Source organism: Erinaceus europaeus, chromosome X (assembly GCF_950295315.1).
Source record: "Erinaceus europaeus chromosome X, mEriEur2.1, whole genome shotgun sequence".
In the NCBI taxonomy this organism is placed as follows: domain Eukaryota; kingdom Metazoa; phylum Chordata; class Mammalia; order Eulipotyphla; family Erinaceidae; genus Erinaceus; species Erinaceus europaeus.
In genome coordinates this window covers 74290619-74318529 of record NC_080185.1, presented here as the reverse complement: position 1 = coordinate 74318529, position 27911 = coordinate 74290619, and the positions used below count along the sequence as shown (strand labels likewise).

General features: G+C 38.5%; 1 protein-coding gene across 4 annotated transcripts in view; it reads right to left on the bottom strand.

Moving 5' to 3' along the window:
- Positions 1–11708: 11708 nt before the first annotated feature.
- PHKA1 (phosphorylase kinase regulatory subunit alpha 1) overlaps positions 11709–27911 on the bottom strand; it is a 254836-nt gene continuing 238633 nt past the window's right edge. For all 4 annotated transcript variants that reach the window (XM_007526062.3, XM_007526063.3, XM_060182855.1 and 1 more), the window contains 4 exons: positions 24780–24950; positions 21409–21462; positions 18868–19068; positions 11709–14141 (listed from right to left, as the gene is read on the bottom strand). In XM_007526062.3, coding sequence (XP_007526124.1) covers positions 13968–14141; positions 18868–19068; positions 21409–21462; positions 24780–24950 — 600 coding nt within the window. In that variant the 3' untranslated portion in view covers positions 11709–13967. The remainder of the gene's footprint in view (positions 14142–18867; positions 19069–21408; positions 21463–24779; positions 24951–27911) is intronic.

The following is a 27911-nucleotide window of genomic DNA, read 5'->3' as shown; positions in this document are numbered from 1 at the left end:
TTGGAGAAATTATTTAGGTTTTGTGTGAACTCCATATCTAAGATTATCTTGGGAGCCTGACAGTGCCACGCTGGTTGAGCTCACTTGTGACCATGATCTAGGTCCCCACCTGCAGCGGGGAAGCTCCACCAGCAAGTGAGCAGTGGAGCAGGTCTACAGGTGTCTCTCTGTCTCTCACCCTCTCCATCTCCCACTACTCTCCCAATTTCTGGCTGTCTCTGTCCAATAAATGAAGATAATAAAATTTTTAATTTAAATTTAAAAAAAAAAAAAAGAAGAGGGAGTCGGGTGGTAGCGCAGCGGGTTAAGTGCATGTGGTGCAAAGTACAAGGACCAGCGTAAGGATCCAGTTTGAGCCACCTGCTCCCCACCTGCAGGGGAGTCACTTCACAGGCAGTGAAGCAGGTCTGTAGGTGTCTATCTTTCTCTCCCCTTCCCTGTCTTCCCCTACTCTCTACATTTCTCTCTGTCTTATCTACCAACGATGACATCAATAACAACAACAATAATAACTACAACAACAATGAAAAACAAGGGCAACAAAAGGAAAAATAAATATTTAAAAAATAAATAATGATAATGATCATCTTGAAGCAGTTTTAAAATTTAGTATTGTCATCAGTACTTCCAGGTTCCTAGGGGCAGCTATGATTTAAAGCAAGCTGGCCAGTACATAACCTTAAACACTTACATCAACCTTAACCAAACAACTAATGCCCCTCAGGTAATCAAGGATCCTGGGTCCATACTCCCACGTTGTTAAAGAATAGGAAAGCTATCAGGGGAGGGGATGGGATATGGAGCTCTGGTGGTGGTAATTGTATCCCTCTTATCCTATGGTCTTGTCAGTTTTTCCATTTTATAAATAAATGAATTTCATTTATTTATTTTTTATTTAATTTTTTATTTATAAAAAGCAAACACTAAAAAATAAATATCAAAAGTAAAAAGAAAAGAAAACTGGGCTTTGCATGCAAGGGACCTAGATTGGCAACCAATCCCCACCACAATGGAGGTAACTTTGTGGCTATGGTGTCTTTTTCTCTGTGTCTCAATATTTCTCTTTAGGTCTGAAAATGTTAGCCAGCACAGATAAACCCTGGTGGTGACAGAAGGTAAGAAAAAGAGCAAAGAAAACTGTGTTGGCAAAATATCTCACTTGATTAGCACACATGCTTTGTCACACACATGACCTAGGCTTGCATCTGACAACTCTCACTCTGAAAGAAGCTTCAATGTTCTGGTATTATCCCTCTCTCCCTCTATCTGTGTCTTTCTATCTGAAAAATAAATAAGAGTTCAGAGAGGTCCAAGACAACTTTTCAGTCCCCTCCTGCATCCCCCTTTTAACTTCTTGGATCTACTGAAATAGACCATACCAGTTAAAGTTCATTCTGGGTATTGGGCAGTGGCATTTCCAGTACATGTTTACTAAGTGGCATATCCAGCACAGGTTTACTAAGTGCAAAGACCCAGGTTCAAGTCCCCTTTCCCTTCTGCAGGGGAGAAGGTTCACAAGTGGTGGAGCTGTGCTGTTGGTGGCTCTCTTTTTCTCTCCTCCTTACCTCCCTCTCTATTTATCTCTGTCTCTATCAGTAAAGAAAGAAAAAGGGAAAAATATTTCCACCTGGAGCCCTGAAATTTCCGTGTAAGTACCAACCTGCAATAATAATGATGTGGAAAACACAAAGGAAAAATAGTATAAAGATTCACCCTGTATTTTCCTTTGCTTTGTTTCTTAAGTCACACCTATGAGCAGGATCATCTAGTATTTATCCCACCCTTTATTTCAGTTACTCTGATTTCCTCCAGTTCCCTTCATTTCATGGCCAATGAGAAGATCCCAGGTTTTCTTACCACTGAGCCGCATTCCATTCTATATATAGACAATAACTTCCTTAACCATTCCGCGGTTCTTGGACACGGGTTGTTACCAAAATGTAGCTAGTACAAGTAGCTCTGTGATTAATATAGGTGTGCATAGGTTGATTCAGAATGGAATCCTGAGTTCTTGCACATGTGCCAAGGGTAGGAATTTCTGGGTCACATGGTAGGTATGTTTTTATTTTTTAAAAGACTTATTTATTTATTAACATGAGAGAAAAAGAGAGGGAAAATGCTAGACTATCAGTCTAGTGTATGCTATGCTGGGGATCAAATTTTGGACCTCATGGTTGAGATTCTGACACTTCATCCACAGTGCCAGCTCCCAGGCTGCTGATTGGCTTAATTTGTCATATTATGAGAAGTCTCCATACTATTTTCCACATGGGCTGAACTGATTTTACATTCTCACCAACAGTGTTGAATGGCTCCTATTTTCTCCTCTTCCTTGCCAGCATTTGTTGCTTCTTTCCCTTTAAATGCATGATATTCTCATAGGAGTGAGGTGCTATCTTCCTGTGGTTTTTATTTGCAGTTTTCTGAAAATTAGTGGCTTTGCGTATTTTTTTAATTGGGGAGATAAATGGTTTACAGTAGGTACAGTTGTTGGTACATGTGTAAAATTTCTCAGTTTTCTGCAAAACACTCTCACTCCCAGCTTAGATCCTCCTCCACCATCATGCACCAGGACCTTAATGCCTCCATCCCCCTTCCCCAGTGTCCTTTACTTTGGTGCAATATACCAAACTCAGCCCAAGTTCTGCTTTGTGTTTCCCTTTTAAACTTGATTTTAGAAAAACCTCCAGTGTAATTGTTAAAAAGGAACACAGCTCTTGTGTCTTAATTTAAGAAACCTAAAGGGGGTTGTACTGTTATGTGGAAATGTTATACATGTACAAACTATTGTATTTTACTGTCGACTGTAAACCATTAATCCCCCCCAAAAGAAATAAAAAAATTAAAAAGAAACATAAAAGAAAACAAAGTAAAACGTGTACTGGTGGTGTATTGCACCAAAGCAAAGGACTCTGGGTGAGGAGGATAGGGACAAGGGTTGGGGGAGCAGGGGGTCTTTCAGGTCCTAGGACAATGGGCCTAATTTGTGGGTTGAGAATGTTTTGCAGTCACTTGCCTTGGTGAGATGAGAAATTGTACCCATGTGCCCACAACTGTACTGTAAACCATTAACCTCCCTAAATAAATAAATAAATAAATAAATCACAGCCAGCTGGATCCAGGTTCAGAAAGTACAGGAGGACCAGAGAGGAGAAGGAAGGAGGTGTCAGGCATCACCCCCCACCCAGGGGTTCCCTTTGGTCAGACTAGGGAAAGGCCCTAGGGAAAGGGAGGAGGCAGCCATTGTTGTTTTAGTTCGGGGCCTCCAGTAGGCCGGGCTAGCGTCTAGGCAAAAGAGAGAGACTCAGGGATACACGGCTGGGCTGAGAAGCTGCAATTTAATCTTTATTTACGAAAGGGCAAATCACCACACCATGTGCTTCTCTATCATTCTTCCTCCTCAGCTGCTGCTGGGACTCTGGACATCCTTAGCATAGGGGGCGGGGAGAAAGCTGCAGAAACTAGCAAGGGCCAAACCATTTCTCTGAGAGGTAGGAGGAAGGGGACCAAACCAACACGAAGCCATAAACCAAATGAGGAGGCAGAGGGAGAAAGAAGAGATGGCAAGTATCTGGCTGAACTGGTTCCATGGAGGTGAAAGTCCCGGGATTTTTGTTTGTTTGTTTGTTTCTGTTCTTCCTTTAAAAATTGTTCCAGGCCTAAAGGGGGCAGGGGTAGGAGTACATGAATGACATAGAGGTAGAATTACTGGCTCTTGTCTCCACACCCGAGTTTCATTATTTCACTATGGTCTTATACTGACGGTGGAGGGTAAGGGGACACACACACACACAAAAAAAAAAAATGAGAAGGTGCACCTCTTCTTTGGAATCTACAGAGGGCTTCTTTTAGTTGCTTGGGTGGCACAGTGGGCCAGGGCGGTGGGAGGGGGCTGTTAAGGGTGGGTAAGGCAGGGGCTCAACTCAGGAAGCCTGTGGGGGTAGGGTAGTGACCATGGAAGTAACCCTGCTGTAACCCTCTGATGTGGTGCTCCTAGATTTTCAGGGCAGAACTCAAACAGCTGGACAGGCTTCTAAGCACATTGATGCACCATGAGGCAAGGGACTTGCCATCAACTTCCTGGGCTTTAAGCATTTTAAATATGCTTACTGGCTATTTGAATTATCTTCTTTGGTGAAGACTGTTCAGATCTTTCCTCCATTCTTCAATAGGGCTATCTGAATTTTGCTGCTGAGTTTTGTGAGTTCTTTATATTTTTTGGTTATTAGACCTTTGTCAATCCTATTGATATATGGAGTGTAAAGGTATCCCATTAGGCAGAGTGGTTTTTTTAAATTATTATTCTAATTTTTGGTGATGGTTCCCTTCACTTTGAAACAGCTTTTCAGTATGATATAACCCCACTGGATTATTTATGTTTATTTTATTTATGTATTTATTTTTTGCTGCAGCACTCCATTCTTGAAGGACAGAGTAGACATCATGGACTGTGCTCTGCTAATAGTTTTTCCTGCTTATTTCATACCTTCCAGTTAAACATCCAGGTCTTTGATTCATTTTGAATTGCTTTTGTGCAGTGAGATATGGTGATTCTTAACCCTGTTTCATTCTTTTTAGATTTTTTTTCATTACTTGATCCTCACTGCTCCAGGATGACTTTTTCAGACAGAATGAGAGAGACTAAGGGAGAGAGGGAAAGATAACACAGCATCAGAGCTTCTTCCAGTACAGTGAGGTGGGGGGCTCAAAATTGGATTGTATGTATAACAAAACAGTTCAATATCCAGCTATTTTGCCACTATCTCCCCTTCCCATCGGTTTCATTCTTCTGTATGTAGATATCCAGTTTCCCCAATACTATTTATAAAAAGACTCTCCTTTCTCCACTTAATGTTGTGTGCCCTCTTGTCATAAATTAATTGTCCATAGGTATGAGGGTTTATTTATGGACTTTCAATTCTATTCCATTGACCTATGTGTCCAGTTTAGCTCCAGTATCATACCATATTGATTACTGTAGTGCTATAATTTGAGGTCAGGAAGCATGATGTCTCCATCATCCTCGTTTTTTTTTTTCCAGGATTGTTTTGGCATCTCTGGATCTTCTGTTACAAAAAAACAAACACACAAACAGACAAACAAACAAACAAAAGACTGTGTATCATCTGTTCTATTCCCTTAAAGGAATTCATTGCGATTTTGATAGGGATTGTATTGAATCTATGCATTGTTTTGGATAGGATGACCATTTTAATTACATTAATCCTTTCACAAAAGAATTCTTTTGTGAGTCTTTGCATATCTTGAATTTATTTACTTGTCAGATGTTTATTGTGTGGATATTTTCTCCATTCAGGAGAAGGTATTTTACTTTAGTTTCTTTTGCTGGCAAGAGTCTTTTAGTTTGAAGCAATCCCATTTAGTCTTACTTTTGTTTCCTTTGCTGTTGGAGTCAAATCATCAAAGACATCATTAGGGCCAATATCACAAAGTGTTTTGCCTACATTTTTTCCCAATGTATTCATGGTTTTAAGTCTACCATCCAAATATTTAATCCATTTGGTGTTAATTTCTGTGCATGATGAGATATAAGCCACCAGTTTAATACTTTTGCATGTGACTGTCCATTTTTCCAAACACCATTTCTTGAAGACTTCATTTCATGTATTTGTCTCTTTCATTATAAAGTGTGAGAATTTATAATTAAAAATTTTTTTTTAAAAATTTATTTATTCCTTTTTGTTGTCCTTGTTTTTTTATTGTTGTCGTTATTATTGTCATTGTTATTGATGTTGTTGTTGTTGGATAGGACAGAGAGAAATGGAGAGGGGAGGGGAAGACAGAGAGGGGAAAGAAAGATAGACACCTGTAGACCTACTTCACCGCTTATGAAGCGACTCCCCTGCAGGTGGGGAGCCGGGGGTTTGAACCGAGATCCTTAAGATGCTCCTTGCTTGGTGCCACGTGCGCTTAACCCACTGCACTACCACCTGACTCCAGAGAATTTATTTTAAGGCTCTCAATCGGTCGCTGTCAAGCTTCTGTGTACTAGTGCTAAGGCTCAAACCCAGGTGGAATGTGTTTCCTTTCTTATAATTGTCTAATTGCTCTGGCTATGACTTCCAGCACTATGCTGAATACAGGTGGTTAGCTTGTATCCCTTATCTTGTGCCTGATCTTAGAAGAAAATGTTTCAGTTTTTCACCACTGAATATGTTAGCCATGGGATTTTCAAATATGACCTTCAGTATGTTTTCTGTATCCCTATTTTATTTGGAGTTCTTATCATAAACAGGGGCTCTTTAAAAAAAAAAAAAAAAAAAAAAAACCTCCTCAGAAACTACTGATAGATCATGTCATGTTTTAAAATTTGTCCATGCAGGCTGGAGAGACAGAATAATAGTTATGCAAGAGACTTTCATGCCTGAGGCTTTGAGGTCCCAGGTTCAGTTCCCAGCACCATACTAAACCAGAGCTGTGCAGTGCACTGATGCTTCTGTCTCATCTCTCACTAAAAATATAAATAAGTAATTATTAATTGCCCCATGCCATGACTTAAAATCTTTAAGCTAGTAAGAAGAATGTAAATTTTGGAATATTATGTCTGTGGGGATAACAGGAAAAATACAGGGGCTGTGAGATGGCATATCCAGTCGAGTGTTTATTTTACCATGCATGAGGTCCTGTATTCAAGCCTCTGGCCACCACGCGGGAGCACCATGAAAAGGGGATGCTTTGGTGTCTCGCCTCCTTTATCTGTCTATTCCTCTCTGTCTTTCACCCACTATCTAATAAATAAATAAGACAGCTGGTGAGAAGTGGTGGAGTATAGAGGCATGAAGTCCCAGTGAAGCCCTGACAGAAAACAATACAAAACCCAGAAAAATATACCAGAAAGAATAAAACATTGACCAGTTGGGATGGGATTGAGTATAGTCCAGTTTCACAGAAATCAAGGGATTATGAGGGTTACAACAGTAGAAAGATAACAATGATTCTTTGTATTATAAAGGCCAAAACCCTCTTCTGCCATTAGAAGCTAAAAAAAATTAAACAAAATAAAGTGATGTAGGGGAAGAATCCAGATAGCTAGGGATTAAGGAGGGTGATGCCAACACTATTAAAAAATTGATTGTGGAAGAAAGGAGTTAGGAGAGAGTCGGGTGGTAGCACAGCGGGTTAAACCCCCGGCTCCCCACCTGAAGGGGAGTCGCTTCACAGGCGGTGAAGCAGGTCTGCAGGTGTCTATCTTTCTCTCTGTCTTCCCCTCCTCTCTCCATTTCTCTCTGTCCTAACAACGAGAACATCAATAACAACAACAATAACTACAACAACAATTTTTTAAAAGAGCAACAAAAGGGAAAATAAATAAGTAAATAAACAAATATAAAATAAATTTTTTAAAAAGAAAAGAGTTAGGATATCAGCCCTAGGAATCTCAGGGTCCAGAATTTTTGAATAACAGAGAAATGGGGCTGTGAGAGTTGACTGAAAGATGAGATCATAACATGCTGGTAACATGAAGAACAAGTGGGAGTTTTTTTTTACCTCCATGGATAGGCAGTGAAAGGAAGAGGGAAGACTACAAACTGACCAATTAATATCTGGACTCTAATATGAAATTACATGAAAATGAATTGTTTTATATGTTCATTCAGATCTAAACATATTTGAACATTATTTTTCAACTGGTAACAGTATCCTATTTGAACAACCTAGCAAGATAATCTGGAAACAGTATCCTATTTGAACAATGTAGCAAGATGGATCTGGAGTTGGCAGCATATTTCTGTGGTAAATCTCCTAAAGAGGCTGGGCTCTTGCTCATGGTTTCATACAGAGCAAAAACAATGGCACAGGTGCCTAACCTCAATTTTCCATAGTTATAAAATCCATGTGGTCCTTAAATTGGGAAGAAAGTCCTCCTCAGGTTACCAGATATGTAGTTGCAGGCAGATGAACTGAGGTCACAGGTTGAATCTTTCATAGTTTACTGGTGTGCTCATCCTGAATGATTCTTTGACTTACTTTCTCCAACCACTGTTGCTGGTGATAATTCTTATTTATTTTTTGTCTTTTAAAAATATTTATTTATGTATTCTTTTTTGTTGCCCTTGTTGTTTTATTGTTGTAGTTATTGTTGTTGTTTTTGATGTCACTGTTGTTAGATAGGACAGAGAGAAATGGAGAGAGGAGGGGAAGACAGAGAGGGGGAGAGAAAGATAGACAACTGCAAACCTGCTTCACCGTCTGTGAAGCAACTTCCCTGCAGGTGGGGAGCAGGGGGCGTGAACCAGGATCCTTGTGCTGGTCCTTGCCCTTAGCACCACATGCACTTAACCTGCTGCGCTACCACCTGACTCCCTTTATTTTTATTTTTTTAAAAAAATATTATTTATTTATTTATTATTGGATAGAGACAAATTGAGAGGGGAGGGGGAGATAGAGATAGAGAGAGAGAGAGAAAGAGACAGAAAGACACCTGCAGCCCTGCTTCATTACTTGTGAAGCTTTCCCCCTGCAGGTGTGAACCAGGGGCCTGAACCCGTCTTTGAGCACTGCAATGTGTGCACTTAACTAGGTGCACTACTGCGTCGCCCCACTTATCGTAGTTCTTCAACTAGCAAGTGAAAGATGGTCTGTGCCATACTTTTTTTTTTTTTTTTGAGTTTTTGGGGGTGATCTCCCCTGCCCATACTTGCTGGCAAAAAACAGGCAGAAGGGGAAAAAAGACATTTAAAAGGCATAACCTAATTAGCTACCCTCTTTGTGTATTTTACAGTCTATCCACTGATGCCCCAACCATGCTTAACAGACTAACTCTTGTTTTCACACCACTTCCTGCTGTCTTTTCCTCAAAAAGTACTGTTTAGAATATACTGTGTAGCTTATATTGGGCTCAAATCACAGGTCTACTACTCACTAGCTGTTTGATCTGCCACAATTTGCTTAAATGCTAAACACCTCAGTTTCCTGATCTCTAAGATTGGGATGACAATAGTACCTCTTTCACAGAATGACTGTGGGGTGGCAAATGCCTGCATAGCAGTGTTAGGCATTTGCATTTCTTAAGCACTGAAGTACTCTTTATTATTTGTCTTAAGAACTATTATGTCAAATAACCCTTAAATTAAAACAATATTTTATTGGGAGGCTAATGAGTTACGATATAGTCTTTAGCACAACCTCTCATTTCTCCTTGACTGGTAGAAGATACAACAAGACTTCAATGTCCCTTCATCCTGTCCCTTTCCTTCTTTCTCTAGAATTATCTGCTTTAGTACAATGACACACCCGGTCCATATTTCATCTTATGCTTTTCCTTATTGTTATTTATTCTTAAGTTCCACTTATAAGTGAGATCATACAGTATTGGTCTTTCTCTTTCTGGCTTGTCTCACTCAACATGATACATACATACACACACACACATATGTGTGTGTTGTATTTTATTCTTATTTTTATCTTATTTAATTAATTAATTAATTTTTTTTTGCCTCCAGAGTTATCACTGGGGCTCAGTGCTAGCACTACAAATCCACTTCTCCCAGTGGCCATTTTTTCCTTTTTTTTTTTTTTTTCTATTTACTATTTTATTTGACAGGACAGAGAGAAACTGATAGGGGAAAGAGTGAGAAAGATAGACACTTGAAAACCTGCTCCACTTCTGAAGCATCCCCAATGCAGGTGGGGAGTGGGGACTTGAAACCAGATCCTTGCACAGGTGTTTGTGCTTAGTACTGTGTGCACTTAACTGGATGTGCCACTGCCCAGCCCACTGTTAGTTGTATTTTATGCAGTGCTTTACTGCTTTTGGATCAGACACAAATAAATAAAATCAATATTGATATTTCTGCTTTCAGTCCAAACAAATGAGTGCTGAAAATCTCTGAATTCTGTTTTGTGTTTTGAATTGTTTTTTCTGAATTGTGTGGAATCCTTCTCCTCTTCCTCCTCCTCCTTCCTTATCACAGGCATCACATGCACAAGAGTGGTTTCTGTCTTTTCTTATGTGTGACGCTCTTACAGGTGTAATGTGTTATCTCATTGTTTTTACTTACATTTCCCTGATTATCAGTGACTTTGACAAAATCTCTCCTACATACTATTTTCCCTACCCTCATGCCACTACTACAAGGGTACAAGAATGGTTTGAAAAATAGGTTCTTGGGAAAAAAAAAAAAAAAGGTCTTTTTTTTTTTTAAGCCTAGTTTTGAAATCAGATTTCTGCTAAATATACAATGACCATATCATCCAAACTGTGGGCACTTGAGAGTGACAAGAGAGTGCTAATAATAATGATGTCAGGACCACAGGTATAAATGGACACTGTCCTGCATAAACCAAGACCTAAGATCAGTTCCTCAAGTTTAGGAGGAAATGAAAAATGTAGAGGGGCCAAATGGTGGTGCACCTGGTTGAGCGCACATGTTAAAATGTGTGAGGACCCAGGTTCAAGCCCCTGGTTCCCACCTGCAGTGGGAAAGCTTAGCAAGTGGTGAAGCAGTGTTGCAGGTGTCTCTCTCTGTGTGTCTCTCTCCCTCTTTATCATCCCCTTCCCTCTTGATTTCTGGATGTCTCTATCCAGTAAATTAATAAAGATAAGGGGAAATTATTGTTAAAAAAGAATGTAGAAAAATTACATGTATTTTCATTGCTGTAGTATAGATACTGGATATCGGGCAAGTGCAAAAGGGATGGTAGAGTGTGAGTTGTAGCTAAGAACTTCTGCACTATCAGATGCATACAGTCTGCAGAATGTACTTATAGCTAATTGACCAGGATAGGGCTGTAGATACGCTGTTCATACTGGCAGAACCACATGTTTTGTTACTTGAAAGAAGAGAATTAATTTTATTGGCGTATTGCACCAAAGTAAAAGACTCTGTGGTGGTGGTGTGTGGGGGGGATACAGGTCCAAGAAGGATAACAGAGTGGAGGTTGTATTGTTATATGGAAAACTGAGAAATTTTATTCATGTACAAACTATTGTATTTACTGTTGAATGTAAAACATTACTTTCCCAATAAAGAAAATGAAAAAAAAAGAAGAGTATTAATTTTGTCTAGTATGTATGTAGTAGGATCAACTATTTTCTTTTTCTTTTTTTTAAAGTTTTAAGGTTTTTTTTTTTTTTTTGGTCATTTTTTAAATTTAATTTTTATTTATTTATTTTCCCTTTTTTGTTGCCCTTGTTTTTTATTATTGTTGTAATTATTATTGTTGTTGTTAGATAGGACAGAGAAAAATGGAGAGAGGAGGGGAAGATAGCGGGGTGGAGAGAAAGACAGATAGCTGCAGACCTGCTTCACCGCTTGTGAAGTGACTCCCCTGCAGGTGGGGAGCTGGGGGCTTGAACCCGGATCTTTATACTGGTCCTTGTGCTTTGCACCATGTGCGCTTAACCCGCTGCGCTACTGCCTGACTCCCTGGATCAACTATATTTAAGTACTTCCAGTGGTGCAGAATCACAATCTGCATACCATTGTAATGTTCGGTTCAAATCAGTCTCACTTTCTCATGATGAATAGGTGCCCAAAAATGTCATTATGACTGAATTTAGTGAGCCTAGTTTGACCAAAATATGTATTTGAATGAGAAAATATTATGATACATGTATTATTATCATCACTCTACTGTGACCCAATTAATGAGTTTCGTACTATGTACTTAAATCATTTAAAGCATTCATGAAATAAACATGAATTAGTAAAATATAAAATTGTATACAATGACAAGAGGCATGATTTAATTGGAAATATATTTTCTTTATTCTATTTTCAAAATATAAGTACTTTAAAAATTCCAGCATGACTTAGTATCATATACTTAAAATAAGAAAAAAAAAAGGCATCAAGTTATTTAAAAAGTTGCTTTAAATAGTACTCTACAGTGTGAATAATGATTGATCATTTAGTTAACCCAGAGAAATGCAACCATCAGCTTGGGCAAATTAGCATGAGAGGGAATAATGGCCATCATCGGAATCACTCCAGATGTACTCCACATTGACAGGTTATACTGGCAGTCAGGCAAAAGGTAAAAAGCAGAAGAAGAATGGAGAAAAGGAGAAGTGGAGCAGAAGGAGGAGGAGGAAGAGTATGAGAAAGAGAAGGAGGAAAGGGGCCAGGTGGTGGCACACCTGGTTAAGCTCACACATTATAGTGCTCAAGGACCTGGGTTCAAGCCCCTGGTCCCTACCTGTAGGGGGAAAGCTTCATGGGTGGTGAAGTAAGGCTGCAGGTATCTCTTTATCTGTCTCCCTCTCTATTTCCCCTTCCCCTCTCAATTTCTCTCTGTATCTATTCAATAACAAATAAAACTAAAAAAGAGGAGGAAAAAGAATAAGTTGTAATTTTTCTTTACAAGTGACAAGAAAATCATATATTCAGAAAACTACTCAGTGTGTGTTTCCATATGGAGAAGTACTGAAAAGGTTGGCCATCTCTTTTCACTTCCACTATTTGCTTTTATCACTCTATTCTACTATGTTCAGTTATTCAAATGCGCTCATAAGATCACCACTGATTCACTAAGGACTCTTATGAGGACTCCCCCAACCCCCATTATTGAAGAAAATAAAATGAGGGAGAAGAGGGAACAGAAATAGTAATTTATCTGAGTATAAGTAATAGAATTAATAGGTGAATTTCGGGAGAAAGAAAGTGCTACAAATTGAGTGTTTATATACCTCCAAACTTCATATGTTGAAGTCTTAATCTCCAGCTTGATGGTACTTGGAGGTATGATCTTTGGGAATTAATTAGGATTAGATAAAGTAGCAAGAGGGGAACTCTATGTCATCCAATCTATGTTTTTTTGCTTGCTTGTTTGTTTTTGTTACAGAAACCTTAACTAAGAATGTCAGGCAAAACATTCTTTCAAACAAGGATCAGGGATGACAATTTAAGGATTCCTGAACTAGCCCTGTGTGTCAACCTAAGGACACAGTTAAATTTTCCTCTCTCACACAACACTCATAAGTAAACACAGTCCATAAAATGCAGATATGGAGAATGCTGGGGAGGGGATTAGACGTAGAAGATGAGTAGGTGAGTCAGATCAAGTGAGCACAAAGAGAGACTGGTAAAGCAGTTGCAAACTGGACTTCTGTATTGTTCTTAAACAAAGACAGAGGCTTTAATTACTCTGCCATGTGGTATACTAGCCCACCCCCAAGATGTAAGCATTAGGTACATAAGGTTCTCTTCAGGCTATTACCATATCCTTGGTTTTTCTCTCTGCTCTCTAGGTGTAAAACATTACCTAGAAAACTTCTCTTTTTCCACCTTCCTCTCTGCAGTTCCTGGCCCCATTTTTCTGGGTTATTTGGCATCTTCTGTTGCTGTTGAGTACCACCAAGCTTTATAATACATGATGTTAAGTGCTAATAAACCCTGAAACATACACATTGAACTTTTGTCATTTTATATTTTGTCAAGAGAATTAGATAAACAAATACAGAGAAAACAAAAGCAGAGACAATCATTCTTTACAAAACGGAGTTGTGAGGCAATGTAGTATGATGCAACACGTGAGTTAAAGAAAGGGAAACCATGGTCTGTTACTCTCTTTTCCCAAGTAAAGGCACTTAGAATAGTTTCATAGCAGCATAAAAATCCAACAATCTGGGCTTATGCACTTGAAATAGTATCTTAAGACAGCCATCACTCATTTATACAACTGAATAAAATACAAACAACCAAACATTAGGAATCAATTATTATCAATGTCTGTTTCTCAGACAAGAGTTAGAAAGCTATATTGGTTAACAGAACGAGAGAGTAGAAACACATGCAAACTTTTATGAACCATGAAAGAATTAAGGGCCATAATGATATACCTAGGTGAGCAAATGTCTCACAGTAAAGGTTGACTTTTGAAGCAGTTTATCAGAAGAGTTAACTCTTCTGACAGATGGGATGGAAAAGGGGTTGGAAGGAGTGTAACTAACCAAGGCAGGAACCACTTGTAAAAGGGCTCCCAGAAGTCAGGGCTGAAGGGTCTCACTGCATGGCACAGATGCTGTGGGGCAGGAACTCCTGCACATAGGTGGCGGCTGCCTTGGAGAGGTAGGTCATGGTGCCAAATCTGCCACTGGGTGCACTGTCATACAGAAGAGTACAGATGCCAGATGCGGGGTCCTTTGCCAACAAGATATCGTCTGCGCCGAGGGCTTTCTGTTTGGTTTTCAAGGGTGGGAAACAGGCAAAAAGAAAAATTACAATCTTATTAAGTTAAAGTGCTGATTGGGATAACTCAGTGCCTCTTTCCCATCCCTAACAAACTAATTAGATCCTAGGCTGTTTAATCAGAAAAGGATCAGAGCTGTGTACAAAAATTATAAATAGGTGAGTTGGATGGTAGCGCAGCAGGTTAAGCGCATGTGGCGCAAAGCACAAGGACCAGCTTAAAAATCTGGGTTCGAGCCGCCGGCTCCCCACCTACAGGGGAGTCACTTCACAAGCGGTGAAGTAAATCTGCAGGTGTCTATTTTTCTCTCCCCTCTCTATCTTCCCCTCCTTCCTCCATTTCTCTCTGTCCCATCCAACAATGACAACACCACCAACAACAACAACTTCAACAATAAAAAGGCACCAAAAGAGAATAAATAAATAATTTTAAAAATTTAAAAAATGATAAATAGGATATAGAACTTTGGTGGTGGGTATAATCTTACAATATTGTAACATACTCTAAGGAACAAATTTAAAAAACTAATAAAAAAGAGAGAAAAGGTTAAATAGGAGATTCTGCACAAGCATTTTTACCAGACCTTCAAATCATAGGAAATGATTTTTTAATTATTATTATTTTTAAAATACTGTATATACTTATTTATTTTCTGTTTTGTTGCCCTTGTTGTTTTTTGTTGTTGCTGCAGTTATTGTTGTTGTTATTGATGTCGTTGTTTGGATAGGACAGAAAGAAATGGAGAGCAGAGGGGAAGACAGAGAGGGGGAGAGAAAGATAGACACCTACAGACCTGCTTCACCACCTGTGAAGCGACTCCCCTGCAGGTAAGGAGCTGGGGGCTCGAACCAGGATCCTTATGCCAGTCCTTGCGCTTTGCGCCACCTGCGCTTAACCTGCTGCGCTACTGCCCGACTCCCGGATATTTTAATTATTGCTTAGAATCCTTCCATTACAATAAAATTTTAAGTTAATCTTTGTGATAGCGAATTGTGCCTTGTTAAAATCCATTACTTAAAAATAATCCTAGACCTAAACACCCTCCTCTCACACTTCTTTATTTCACTTCCCTCAGTCACTCTACTCAAATAACTACACAAAAGAAACTAAGATATGTCTCCTAATCTATTCTGACAGCACCAGCATTACTGTCACACCTTGATAATCTTCAGAAGAAACACTGTATACAGTTGGCCAAGAGATATACTGGTAAGAAATATGTATATCTGGGAGGCAGGTGGTAGCGCAGCAGGCTAAGCTCACAAAGTGCAAAGACCTGTGTAAAGATCCTGGGTCGAGCCCCTGGCTCCCCACCTGCAGGGGAGTCTTTTCACAAGCGGTGAAGCAGGTCTGCAGGTGTCTATCTTTCTCTATTCATCTCTGTCTTCCCCTTTTCTTTCCATTTCTCTGTCCTATCTAACAACAACGACATCAGTTACAACAACAATAACTATAACAATAATAAAAAAATAAACAAGGGCAACAAAAAGGAAAATAAATAAATATAAATAATTTAAAAATCTGTATATATACTAAAGGACAATTAATACCCCTATGACAACAACCTTTATCAGAATCATCAAACACATAAATGCAGTTAAACTTAAGGTTAACTTAGAACCATTAAAATCCTAGGTGCATTTCTTCCCTAACTTGAGGCCAAACCCCACAGACTTAATACCAGTTTAGATACAAAAGCTAATATTCAACACTTAGCAACTGGGAGAAAGTCTAGGCTAGTCAGATAAAGAAAGGACTACAAGAGCTGGATAAGGTTAGAGACTGACTTACTTAATGATGTCCCTATTGGTCAATATCAGGCCACCCCAACATCTGGGGCCTTATTTGGGGGATCCTTGGATTCCCATGTAGATATGATGGACCTAGTCCTCTAGTAGATTCTTCTCTCCACCATCACTGGTCATTTCAATCAGGAATGTTATCATAATCCCTTTTGTGGGTAGAGACACTGCCCTCACTGTAGAGCAGCAATGGTACGGACTTCCCCACTCTCTGAAGGGAGGCTGGGTCATCCTACTCTGCCACTTGAGGAAGAACAGTCCTGAAATGAGTGAAGCCTAGAAAGTTCCAAGCTGTGACCATGGGCTGTGAGCTCAGACTGGCATGGCTCAGAGGTCATATAGGCTCTTGTTTTAAATATGAATTTATATGGGCCCTGGGTCAGATCTATAGGGTAAATAGTTAATTGTATTTATATAACTTATTCAAGTTTGGGAGCTACTCTCTGCCCTAATCCAGCTTTCTAGCTCTATTCTCAACTCTGATACAATCTTCTCAGACAATACTTTCAGTCCAACTATATGTTAGCTATCAGGCTCAGGCAAAAATTATTAAAGTGATAGCCCCTTGGAACATACCTAAAATAGACTTCCTAGCTTTTCTCTATCCTAAGATCCCTAATTTCATCTGTTCTATTCCTACTTTTTGGTTCCTGTTTATTGTTTAATTGTAGTATTTTGTTGTGCATTGTATCTTGCCACTTTTCAGCCTTTTAGCTGCCAATTTGCAGATGCTACTATGATTCTATCCTGACTTCCCTGGGCAGATGGCTTCACAAGTGTGTCCTGGACTGCACCTCTCCAGAGCCCTACCCCACTAGGGAAAGAGAAATAGGCTGGGGGTATGGATCAACCTAACAACACCCATATCCAGTGGAGAAGCAATTACAGAAGCCAAAACTCCCACCTTCTGTACCTCCAAAAGAATGTTGGTCCATACTTCCAGAAGAGGAACAATGCTAGGGAAAGATGACCAGAGACCTCTAAACTACAATTACATCAAGACACCAAGACCCAGAGAGAGAAGAGGAAAAAAAAGAAGGGTCATTCAGAAGTAGCAAAAGGTGGGAGTTGGGTGGTAGTGCAGAGGGTTAAGTGCACATGGCGCAAAGACCAAGGACCAACGTAAAGATCCTGGTAAGGATCCTGGTTCGAGCCTCCGGCTCCCCACCTGCAGTGGAGTCGCTTCACAAGTGGTGAAGCAGGTCTGCAGGTGTCTATTTTTCTCTCGCCCTCTCTGTCTTCCCATCCTCTCTCCATTTCTCTCTTTCGTATCCAACAACGACTACACCAATAACAACAACAATAATAACTACAACAATAAAACAACAAGGGAAACAAAAAGGAATAAATAAATATTTAAAAAAAGAAGCAGCAGCAAAAGGTGTAGGTGTGACTTAGAAAGGAAGAGAGAGCAGGGCCATAGAAAAAATGGGCAAATATATATATACATATATATATACATATATATATATATGTATATATATACATATATATATATACACACACATATATATATATATATACATATATAGTTATAGGAATAATAGTCAACCCATATCTGTGATCTTGGGAGAACTACTGCAGTTTCCAATGGAGGGAATTAGGGACACAGAATTATGGTGGTGGGAATGGTGTGGAATTATGTCCCTGTTGTTTCATAAGGTTTTAAATCAATATGAAATCACTAATAAAAAATAATCCTAGAGAACTTCTGCATGAGTCTTTTAAAATATTTATTCTTTTTCATTGCCCTTGTTTTATTGTTGTAGTTATTATTGTTGTTGTCATTGTTGGATAGGACAGAGAGAAATGGAGAGAGGAGGGGAAGACAGAGAGGGGGAAAGAAAGATAGACACCTGCAGACCTGCTTCAACTCTTGTGAAGCAACTCCCCTGCAGGTGGGGAGCTGGGCCTGGAACCGGGATCCTTCCGCAGGCCCTTGCGCTTTGCACCACCTGTACTTAACCCACTGAGCTACTGCCCGACTCCCTGTATGAGTCTTTTTAGAACCACTGATTTCAGTGTGTATTATTTTATTCTGCACTTGACCATTATTTCTTTTCTTACTGAATTCAAATAGTTGAAAAAATTTTCCAAGTTAAGTTCTACGCCTAAAAAGAATCATATTTTCTGATATGCAAATTAACAGAAATTCACAATATTTAAAGTTAGGATTTTACTAGAAAATCCGAGATAATTGTTAATTTCTTTTGCATTCTCTCACACTGTCCAATAGAATGAAACAGTTACAAATAAACTTATAGATTTTCTTATTGGTAGAAGTACATATACTTATTCTGTGCTTCTACTCAATCTAGTGAATATCTGAAAAGGTTTAATTAAATCTGCATCTTAGAAATGTGATTTCATAGAGGAAAATATTTATTTAAAAAGGTAGAATTACCAGTTCCACTTTGGGCTGACAACATAGTTCACCTGGCACCTGGTCTGCCCTCTGTGTGACCCAGGGTCCCTCACCACACTGGAGAAAGTTTAAGTGCTATGCTGTCTTTCCTCTTCTCTCTTTCTGTCTGAAAAAGTTGGCCTAGAACAGTGGCACCCCAGTGAGAGCAAAATAAAGTTCCACTTTAATAGTTAAGTAATACCAGGCAAAATTAAAACCAAAAGTTCTGTTTGCCTAAATTGTCCAGAAAGTACTATATTAATTTTTTAAGAAGTTTGATATATGATGAAAAGCATAAAAGTCTCCTGAGTTTCAGGGCTATCATCTAACAGAACCTGGTTAAAGACAGGTTATCTCACAGCCTACTTCTGTAAACAGGTCAGAGCCATTGTAAAGGGATCCCAATAGGAATAGAAAGAGGGCACAAGAAAGTGACCTTGGCTCCAGAAAGATACAGTGAGACTAGTATCAGGCAGTTTTCTTTGAGAAAACAACAAGTTTGCTTACCTGCTCTTGAAGGAACAAGTCATTGGCAATATGCACGATTTTCTCCACAGCAATGATACTTCCAATACTATGAATTTCAATATCAGCCAGCATGGTAAGGACAAGGATAGCTTCAACCAGAAGCTGACGGTATTCTGGCTGAGGCACACGGTTCAGAACAGACTCCACATGAACAGAGAATTTAATCTCGCCTGGAGTCATCTGTGATTGAGAAAAAGATAATCACTTTGAAGAGCCTGTCACACAGGAAATATCCAATTTTCTTTACCTTTTCCAATCCTTTCCTTTTGTCTTTATGAGAGAGAGAGAGAGAGAGAGAGAGAGAGAGAGAGAGAAAGGGAGATGGAGAGGGAGAGGGAGAGGGAGAGAGGGAGAGAGAGAGACTAAACACCACTCCAGCTCCAGCATATGAGGTGGTAAAGGATCAAATATTCTCATAATGCAAGTCCTGCATTCTATTTATACAAGGCTGAGTCACCTCCCCAACAGTCAGTTACTGGCTCTATAACTTTGGATAAATCATATATTTTAATCTACCTTCTTTTCTTTAAATTGAGAACTATAATCCCATCTATACTGCTCTTAAACAGCTGTGTTGAAGGCCAAATTAAAGAATGTGTGAATTGCTTGGAGATTCTTATAAGTACCATCTATGCTTGTTGTATTATGAATTCTATTAATTTTTGTTCTTTATTAAAGACATAAAAACAGCAAAAAGAGGACTGTCTTTTGTATTAGAGAAAAGACTTAAAGGTAAGTGTGAAGCACTGAAGCATAGAATTAGCTTTCTGTATCACTTCTACCAGCCATCATTTGCAACAACTCCAGTATCTTTGAGAATTTTTTTCTGTTCAATATTAGTATTCCTAGCATTCTAATTCTTTTGTTTATTTTGTATATAAGTGTTATTTATTTATATTTTCTAAGTGACTGAACAAAAAGTGAAATATAAACATACCTGATAATTTATATTTGTGATTCATGACAATATTTTCCAGTTATGGCTATATATCTGATTCACTCTAAGATTTTTAAAGACATATTTTATTTGGATATTTATATATATTATTGGATAGAGACAGAGAGAAATTGGGAGGGGAAGGAGAGAGATCTAGAGGAAGGGAGGGAGGGAGAGAGAGAGAGATACCTGCAGACCTACTTCACCACTCATGAAGCCTTCTTCCTGTAAGTGGGGACCAGGGGATTAAACCTGGGCCCTTGTGCACTGTAATGTGTGTGCTTAACCAGGTGAGCCACTGCCTGGCCTCCTAAGATATTTTTTTTTAACTACAGGTATTCAGATGTTATCCCTGAAGCTTCTAAGGCACTGAATTAAGAGATGGGAACTCAGGTTACTCTGATGTATAGTTAGAACTCAGGGCCACTGGTTCGTAATCCAATGGTTTACAAATATATATAAAGATAGGGATATAAAGGATGAGGATATGAAAAGTCAATAATCATTTGATTTCTTTTTTTATTGGACAGAAACAGAGAAATCAAGTGAGAATGGAGAGATAAAGAGGGAGGGAGAGGGAGGGAGAGAGAGAAAGAGAGAGAGAGACCAGACCCCCTACAGATTTCTATTCCTTCTGCCCTCAGACAAGACCACATAAAGTAGCCTAACAAAAGAAGCTGTCCTGCAGCTGGGGAGGTGACTCAGCATGTACACATGATTTGCAAACAGGAAGTCCTCGGTTCAATCCCTGATACTATATATTGCCAAAGCACTGCTCACCACACACATCCCACCCCTGGCCCAGGCCCTTTATCTCACACTGAACAAATAAACATAAAACTTTAAACAATTGACAGAAGTTTTTGTATAATTAATATAATACACAATTATACTCATATATGTTCCTACAGTTTTTAGCATATTTTATTTATATACTGGATACAGAGAGAAATTAACAGGGAAGGAGGAGACAGGGAGAAAGAGAGACACCTGAAATACTGCTTCACTATTTGTGAAGGTGGAAACTGTGTGCTTCAACCCTGGTCTTTGGACACTGTAGTGTGTGCACTTTGTCAGGTGCATCACAGCCTGGCCTCTTCATTCTGTTTTTTAAAAACCAGTCTTATTTCCTCAAAGGAATTTTACATCTAGTTGATTTATAAAAACACAGGTCTTAGTGGGTAGTCCTTTTACTGGCATTGTCTGATGAGTGATATAAGTAGTTTTGCCTACCACTGCAGAAATATTTAAAAAAATAAGCATAATACCATTATTTTACTTTTGTGTATTTAATGTACTTTTCTCTTTCTTTCCTTCTTTCTTTCTTTCTTTCTTTCTTTCTTTCTTTCTTTCTTTCTTTCTTTCTTTCTTTCTTTCTTTCTTTCTTTTTTACCAGAGCTCTACTCTGGCTTATGATGATGTAGTGGACTAATCATGGGATCTTGGAGCTCAAGGCATGAGAGTCTTTTTACATAACCATTATGCTATCTTCCCCATCCAAGACTAGTATTTTAAATGTGATCTGAAATACCTTATTCAGTTAGGTTGTTAATCATATAAATGTAAATGACAGAAAATCTTACCTCTCTAGTGGTTGATGAAGGAAGAACAAAACCTTCAACTGAAAGTCCGTGGCACTGCAGAACAGCAGAAATTCACTGTCATCATGAAAATGCTGGCAAATGACATAATGTAAAGTACTTTTTTTTTAATTCCAGAGCCTCATCATTGAACAGGTAAGAAAATTTCAAAGTGTGTTTCAAGGGGTAGATACTGAAACATGTGAAGCTAGAAGTGCAGGCCAGTCAGTGAAGGACCTTCTAATCCAAGTGACCTTGCAATAAGGCTATGATTCATTTGTGATAAAAAGCAAGGTTAACATATAAAGCCAAACAAATTGTTGACTAATCATGAACCTAAAGGCTTTATATGTAAACTATATTTTCATCCACCAAGTTCCAGATGCTACCATGATGTCAAACAGACTTCCCTGGACAGATGACCTCACCAATGTGTCCTAGAGCCCCGCCTCTCCACAGCCCTGCCCCACTAGGGAAAGAGAGAGACAGGCTAGGAGTATGGATTGACCTGTCAATGCCCATGTTCAGTAGGGAAGCAATTACAGAAGCCAGACCTTCCACCTTCTGAACCCCATAATGATCCTGGGTCCATACTTTTAGAGGGTTAAAGAATAGGAAAGCTATCAAGGGAGGGGATGGGATATGGAGTTCTGGTGGTGGGAACTGTGTAGAATTATACCCCTCTTACCCTATGGTTTTTGTCAGTGTTTCTTTTTTATATAAAAATTTTAAAAAGAAGAATAGGAAATCTATCGGGGTGGGATGGGATATGGAGTTCTGGTGGTGGGAACTGTACCCCTCTTATCCTATGGTTTTGTCAGTGTTTCTATTTTATAAATAAAAATTAAAAGAAAAAAAGCAAGGTTAGACTACAGAAGACACAAGGGTTATCCTCTTTTTAGGGAAATGGAAGGGGAAAGTTGAGAAGGTTTACCTCCTGGGATGGATTAGCCCCAACTATTCAGACCACCCTCGATTTCAGAACCATAAAAAATAGGCTTTCTGGGAGTCTGGCGGTAGTGTAGCGGGCTAAGCGCACCTGGTGCAAAGCGCAAAGACTGCATAAGGATCCCCACCTGCAGGGGAGTCCCTTCACAGGTGGTGAAGCAGGTCTGCAGGTGTCTATCTTTTCTCCCCCTCTGTCTTCCCCTTCTCTCTATATTTCTCTCTGTCCTAACAATGACGACATCAATAACAACAACAACAATGAAAAACAACAAGGGTAACAAAAGGGAAAAATAAATAAATAAATAAATAAAAATAGGCTTTCTGCAATATATGTATCTTAGCCCAGACCCCAGCTCACCAGAGGAAATTTTGGTGCTATATCGTCCTCCCCCTTCTTTCAGATTCTGTCCTTATCTTTATATCTGAAAAAAAAAGTCAGCTCAAAAAGGCGAGGGAGGGCCTAGCAGTGACAAAATAACAGCAACAAAAGGGAAAAGGAAAAAATCAAAATGGTCTTCAGAACAATTCTTAAGCTGAAGAAAAACCTTTAGACATGTAGTTATTACAGTTTCTAGTTACACATCCTCCAGAAGCACTCTTAATCTCCTTACCATGCTCTATTTGTGCCTGCCATATTTAAACATCCTATGTAATCTACTGTTTGTTACGTTTATTATTTGTCTCTTTCTCTAAAATGTTATAGGTTCCATAAGGCAGATTTCTGCCTGTTTTTTTTTTCTGGATTAATGTGAGCACCCAGGACACAGTAGATGTTCAGGAGATATATAAATAATTATTTTTTATATTTTTCCATCATCAAATAAATTATTAGAAAGCAATGGGAATTCACGACTTATCACTGTAGATTGAAAATAACTCAAAAGTGCTATATGCTAAATGGAAGATTATAATTTCAATTCAAAGGGTTTACTGACTCTTCCATTCCAAGTTCCATAAGCCAAATAGTTGTTTGCAAGCATGTATGCAAAGAGATCATTACATTCATTCTCTGAAAAGAATAAAATGAAAATAGAGAAGCATTTGCTTTTTCTCTTACATTAGGATCCCAAGTCCAGATTTTGGTTCCACAACAAGATAACTAATTTTCCCAATCAAATTAAGATGCCCCTTCTTTTGTATCCTTACAGCCTTATGGTTATATCCTTTATTATGACATATTTTGGCTTTGTATTATATTTAAGAAGGTAATATTTAAGAAGATAACTAAAAAAATAAACTCTTTGGTGAGAAGAACAAATACCTTCCATTCTGGGATATAATAGCAAGAATTGCAAACTTGTGAAACCATGTTACCACAGCCCAGGTATAAGTAAGAGAGAAAAATCTATATCTGTCATTACTGTGTTACAAAAGCTAGATAGAAGGAAAATAAGTTCTTGTTAGTCTTTGAAAAAAAGCTCCCCAGAGCTGATAGCCTAAGGAAACAATTTCTGTCATTCAAAAAAGTGATCTTATTTTGTCCCTGGAGGAAGAGCAGTGTGCTAAATAGAGATACACAACTAAAGGTTTTCAAGTCATGGAGAAAGGTGTCTTTAGGTCCCTTCCATGGTCAACAAAGAAACAAAAATTATACCTAAGGGGCAATAAGTGAGACTTATTAATTAAGAATTAATTAAGAATATAATAGCCTTCTTGGGTTACATAATTGTAATGGTGTGATATATCCTTAAATATCTTTGGCAAGCTAGACCTCTGAAAGAAAAACAAGTCTTGGACAGGAGTTGGTGTACTGCACCAAAATAAAAGACTCTGGGGGTGGGGGGAGGGTTTAGGTCCTGGAACAGATGGCACCTAGTGGGGGCTGTATTGTTATTTGGAAAACTAAGAAATGTTATGCATGTACAAACCACTGTATTTTACTGTCAACTGTAAACCATTAATCCTCCAATAAAGAAATATAAAGAAAAAAGAAAAAACAAGTATTGGTGATACCATCAGAGGCTTTGGACTTCTAGCATCATGAAAGCATTTTCATTCAAGCAAAAATACAGCTAAGTGTTTCTTACACAAGCACCTCAGAGACTGTAGTGCTTTACTATAGTGATGCTTGGTTATTAGCAGTATATCACCAAATTCTTCCTTCCACTTTACAATAGTTACAAAAAAATATGATCTCCTTATCAGCAATTCCTTTGATTAGGGTAACACAATGTTTCAGAATATCCACTATGGCCAAAGGCAGAGAAGCAATGATTCTTGAAATCATGAGAAGAAACTATGTAATTAATAATGTATAAATAACACAGTGATGACTTCATTCTTATGTTTTCATCTCTATGTTTTGTCTATATGAGTCTGGCATTTTTATATAATTGAAGTGATGCCACAGTCATGCCATATTTTAGTCAAAAAGACTGAGATTTCAAGGGGGAAATAAAATGATGGCTCTAGTGTGTTATGTTTACCTTTTGCAAAACTTTCCACACTTTCTGATAAAATCCAACTGGGACTCTGTTTAGTGCTCCATCAAGCCTTCTTCGGCGTTGCCATTGACCCTGACGATTATCTTTAGATGTCTGCTGGCCACGAACACTAAGAAATGGCCCACTACTTACAGTCACAGAAGTTCCAGGTGACTAAAGAGAAAAGGAAAGAATCTAAATAAAAAGTTATCTCTGATAATATATTATATCACAATGAATAATAAACACACCACAGAACTTAAAAGCACATATTAAGTGCAATATTCTATATAAAGTTATAGTGAAGCTAGAAAACTTGTGAGCAGATAGCAGTAATGTAAACTGGTACAGCCCATTTATCTACTCATTCACTTGTGATCTACTATTGAGTTATAAACCCAGCTCTGGGTATACTCCTTTTTTTTTAAACCACCCAGGTTATCACTAGTTAAGTGCCTCTATGACAATCCACCACTCCCAGTGGACACTTTATCTTTTTAAAAATATATATACAGAGATAAATTGAGAAGGAAGAAGGAGATATGGAGAGAGAGAGAGAGAGACACCTGTGGCACTGCTTCACTGCTCATGAAGTTTCTTCCCTACAGGTAGGTACTAGGGGCTTGAACCTAGATTCTTGCATGTGGTAATGGGTGTGCCACTCCCTATCTCTTAACTTTTGGGGCAGTTCTTTTAGAAAGAAATTGATTTATACGTAATAAGTGCTATAAAAATCCGAATCTTTTTATTTCTCTGGCTATCTCCATGAAACTAGCTAGTCTATGAATAAATTTGTTGTTTTTAAGAATCAAACACAGCTTTAATAAATGAAAAAAACTGTGAGTTAGGCAAAGCATAATATCTGAGCACAATGAAATTAAATTATAAATCAGTAACAGAAGTAAACTTGGAAAATTTACAAATATGTGCAAATTGGACAGCATGCCCTTATATAACTAAAAGGTTAAAGAATATATTACAAAGAAAATTAAAAAAACACTCTGAGATGAATGAAAATGAAAACACTGTATGCCAAACATTCAGAGATGAGTCTAAATCACTTTAAAGAATAGTTTATGCTACAAACATTTACATTAAAAGTAGATCCCTATGGGAGGTGTGGCTATGAAGTAGCATCAGCTGTGTTTTGCTCTCCCCATTCAACTAGGAAAAGCAATAAAAACCACCTAAGAACTCAACAAGATAGGACCAGGATCTCTTCAAGAATCCGCCAAGCCACAAGTGAGTACAAACACATGTGGGTCCTGGACAGAAAGGGGTTGAGGGAGATTAATAGGGCTAAAAAGCCATACTCAGGATTGGCTAGTGTCAGTCTGGGAGTTTGTCAGCTAAGACACACTACTTCCAGGTCTGAGTTTTTAGCAACAAAAAGACTTAAAGGAAAAAAAATCACCCAAAGCCAATTTACAACTGTGGGTTCTCCCATCTCCATTGCTGTTGCCCCTCAGAGGCTGGAATAGCAGCATGGAAACCCTATATTGAGAACAAGGGCACAGAAATGCCGGGATGACTCAGGATAAAATCTTCCTTCCTGATGGACCAGAGGTGTGGATATGGATAGGAGACTTTTCACATAGTTCTCCTAATAAACTAGGAAAACCAATGAAAAATCACATAAAAACTACCAAATACAACCAGGATTTTTTCAGAAACTTACTAAGCCACAGAGCACAGCACTGCTGTGGCTGTGGATCTGGGGATTGGGCGTGGAACTTTGGACCACTGGGTGTGAGAGTCTCTTTGAATAACCATTGTGCTATCTATCTTTCACCCTATTTTATCTCTTGGTAATGAGTGATTGATTAAGCTAAAAAAATCTATTTATGAAGAAGTCAGGCGGTAGCGCAGTGGGTTAAGCACACATGGCGCAAAGCGCAAGGACCGGTATAGTGATCCCGGTTCAAGCCCCCAGCTCCCCATCTGCAGGGGAGTCGCATCATAAGCAGCGAAGGAGGTCTGCAGGTGTCTATCTTTCTCTCACCCTCTCTGTCTTCTCCTCTCGCCATTTCTCTCTGTCCTATCCAACAACGATATCAATAATAACTAAAACAATGATACAACAAGTGCAACAAAAGGAAATAAATAAATATATTTTAAAAAATCTGTTTATGGTTAAAAAGCCTTCAGGCTCCCATAGCCCACAGGAAAGATAAGTTATACACAAATCACCAGAAACATAACAAGGGTATAACACCCATTATGATTCACCTAGGGGATTGAGATAAAACAACAACAACAACAAAGTTAAGATTTGGAACTGTAAATTTTTAAGTACCTTACTTAGGCACAAGTCAATCAAGTCAGTATGATCAGTGCATTGTAAAGTAGCTGGGGCAGGGCCATTCAAGACTGTAGAAGCTTTACTCATTGTAAGAAGGTGCCTCTTGTTGTTCCAATCATCCACTTCTCTCTTCAATTTGAACACAAGAGACCCTACCTCCCAACTTCCAAAAGCAGTTGTGTTAACATTAGAATAACAGCTCTACCCATTCCTGAGGCACACCAAAAGCCAAAGGTGACAAGCTTCAAGGATCCAGTAACAAACCACTAGAAATCACCTCATATCATATATAAACAGCAACACCCAGTACATTTGTGTAAATTTCATAACACACCAGATATAATGGTCAAACAGAAAGGAAACATTGGAGAAATGAGTCAGGACAAAATCCTAGGGGAAAAAATGCCAAACATCAAGAAGCAAATAAGAATGAGTACAACATCCAAACACTAATCGATATAATAATCACAGGATTGAAGAAAGTTTTTGAAGGTAATATCAGAAATGGGGAAAATGACAAATGAAACTCTGAAATAAAACACCATCTCGAGGTAATTAGAGAGCTGAAAGCTGAAAAAGCTGAGTAAGAAAGCAAAATTAGCTGAACAGGCTAATACAGTATCAGAACAAGGTAATAAAATAATTGAGTTAAGAAAACAGATGAGGAAAGCAATAACAGAATAACTGAGGCAGAAAACAGAAATGACAAGATCAAAGATGAATTAGCGAAAACCAAGAAAGAAGTAAGAGAACAAAAAAGATTAAGAGACACTGAAAACAACAACAGAGATGTATGAGATGAACTCAAAAGAAGTAATATACACATTAATGGC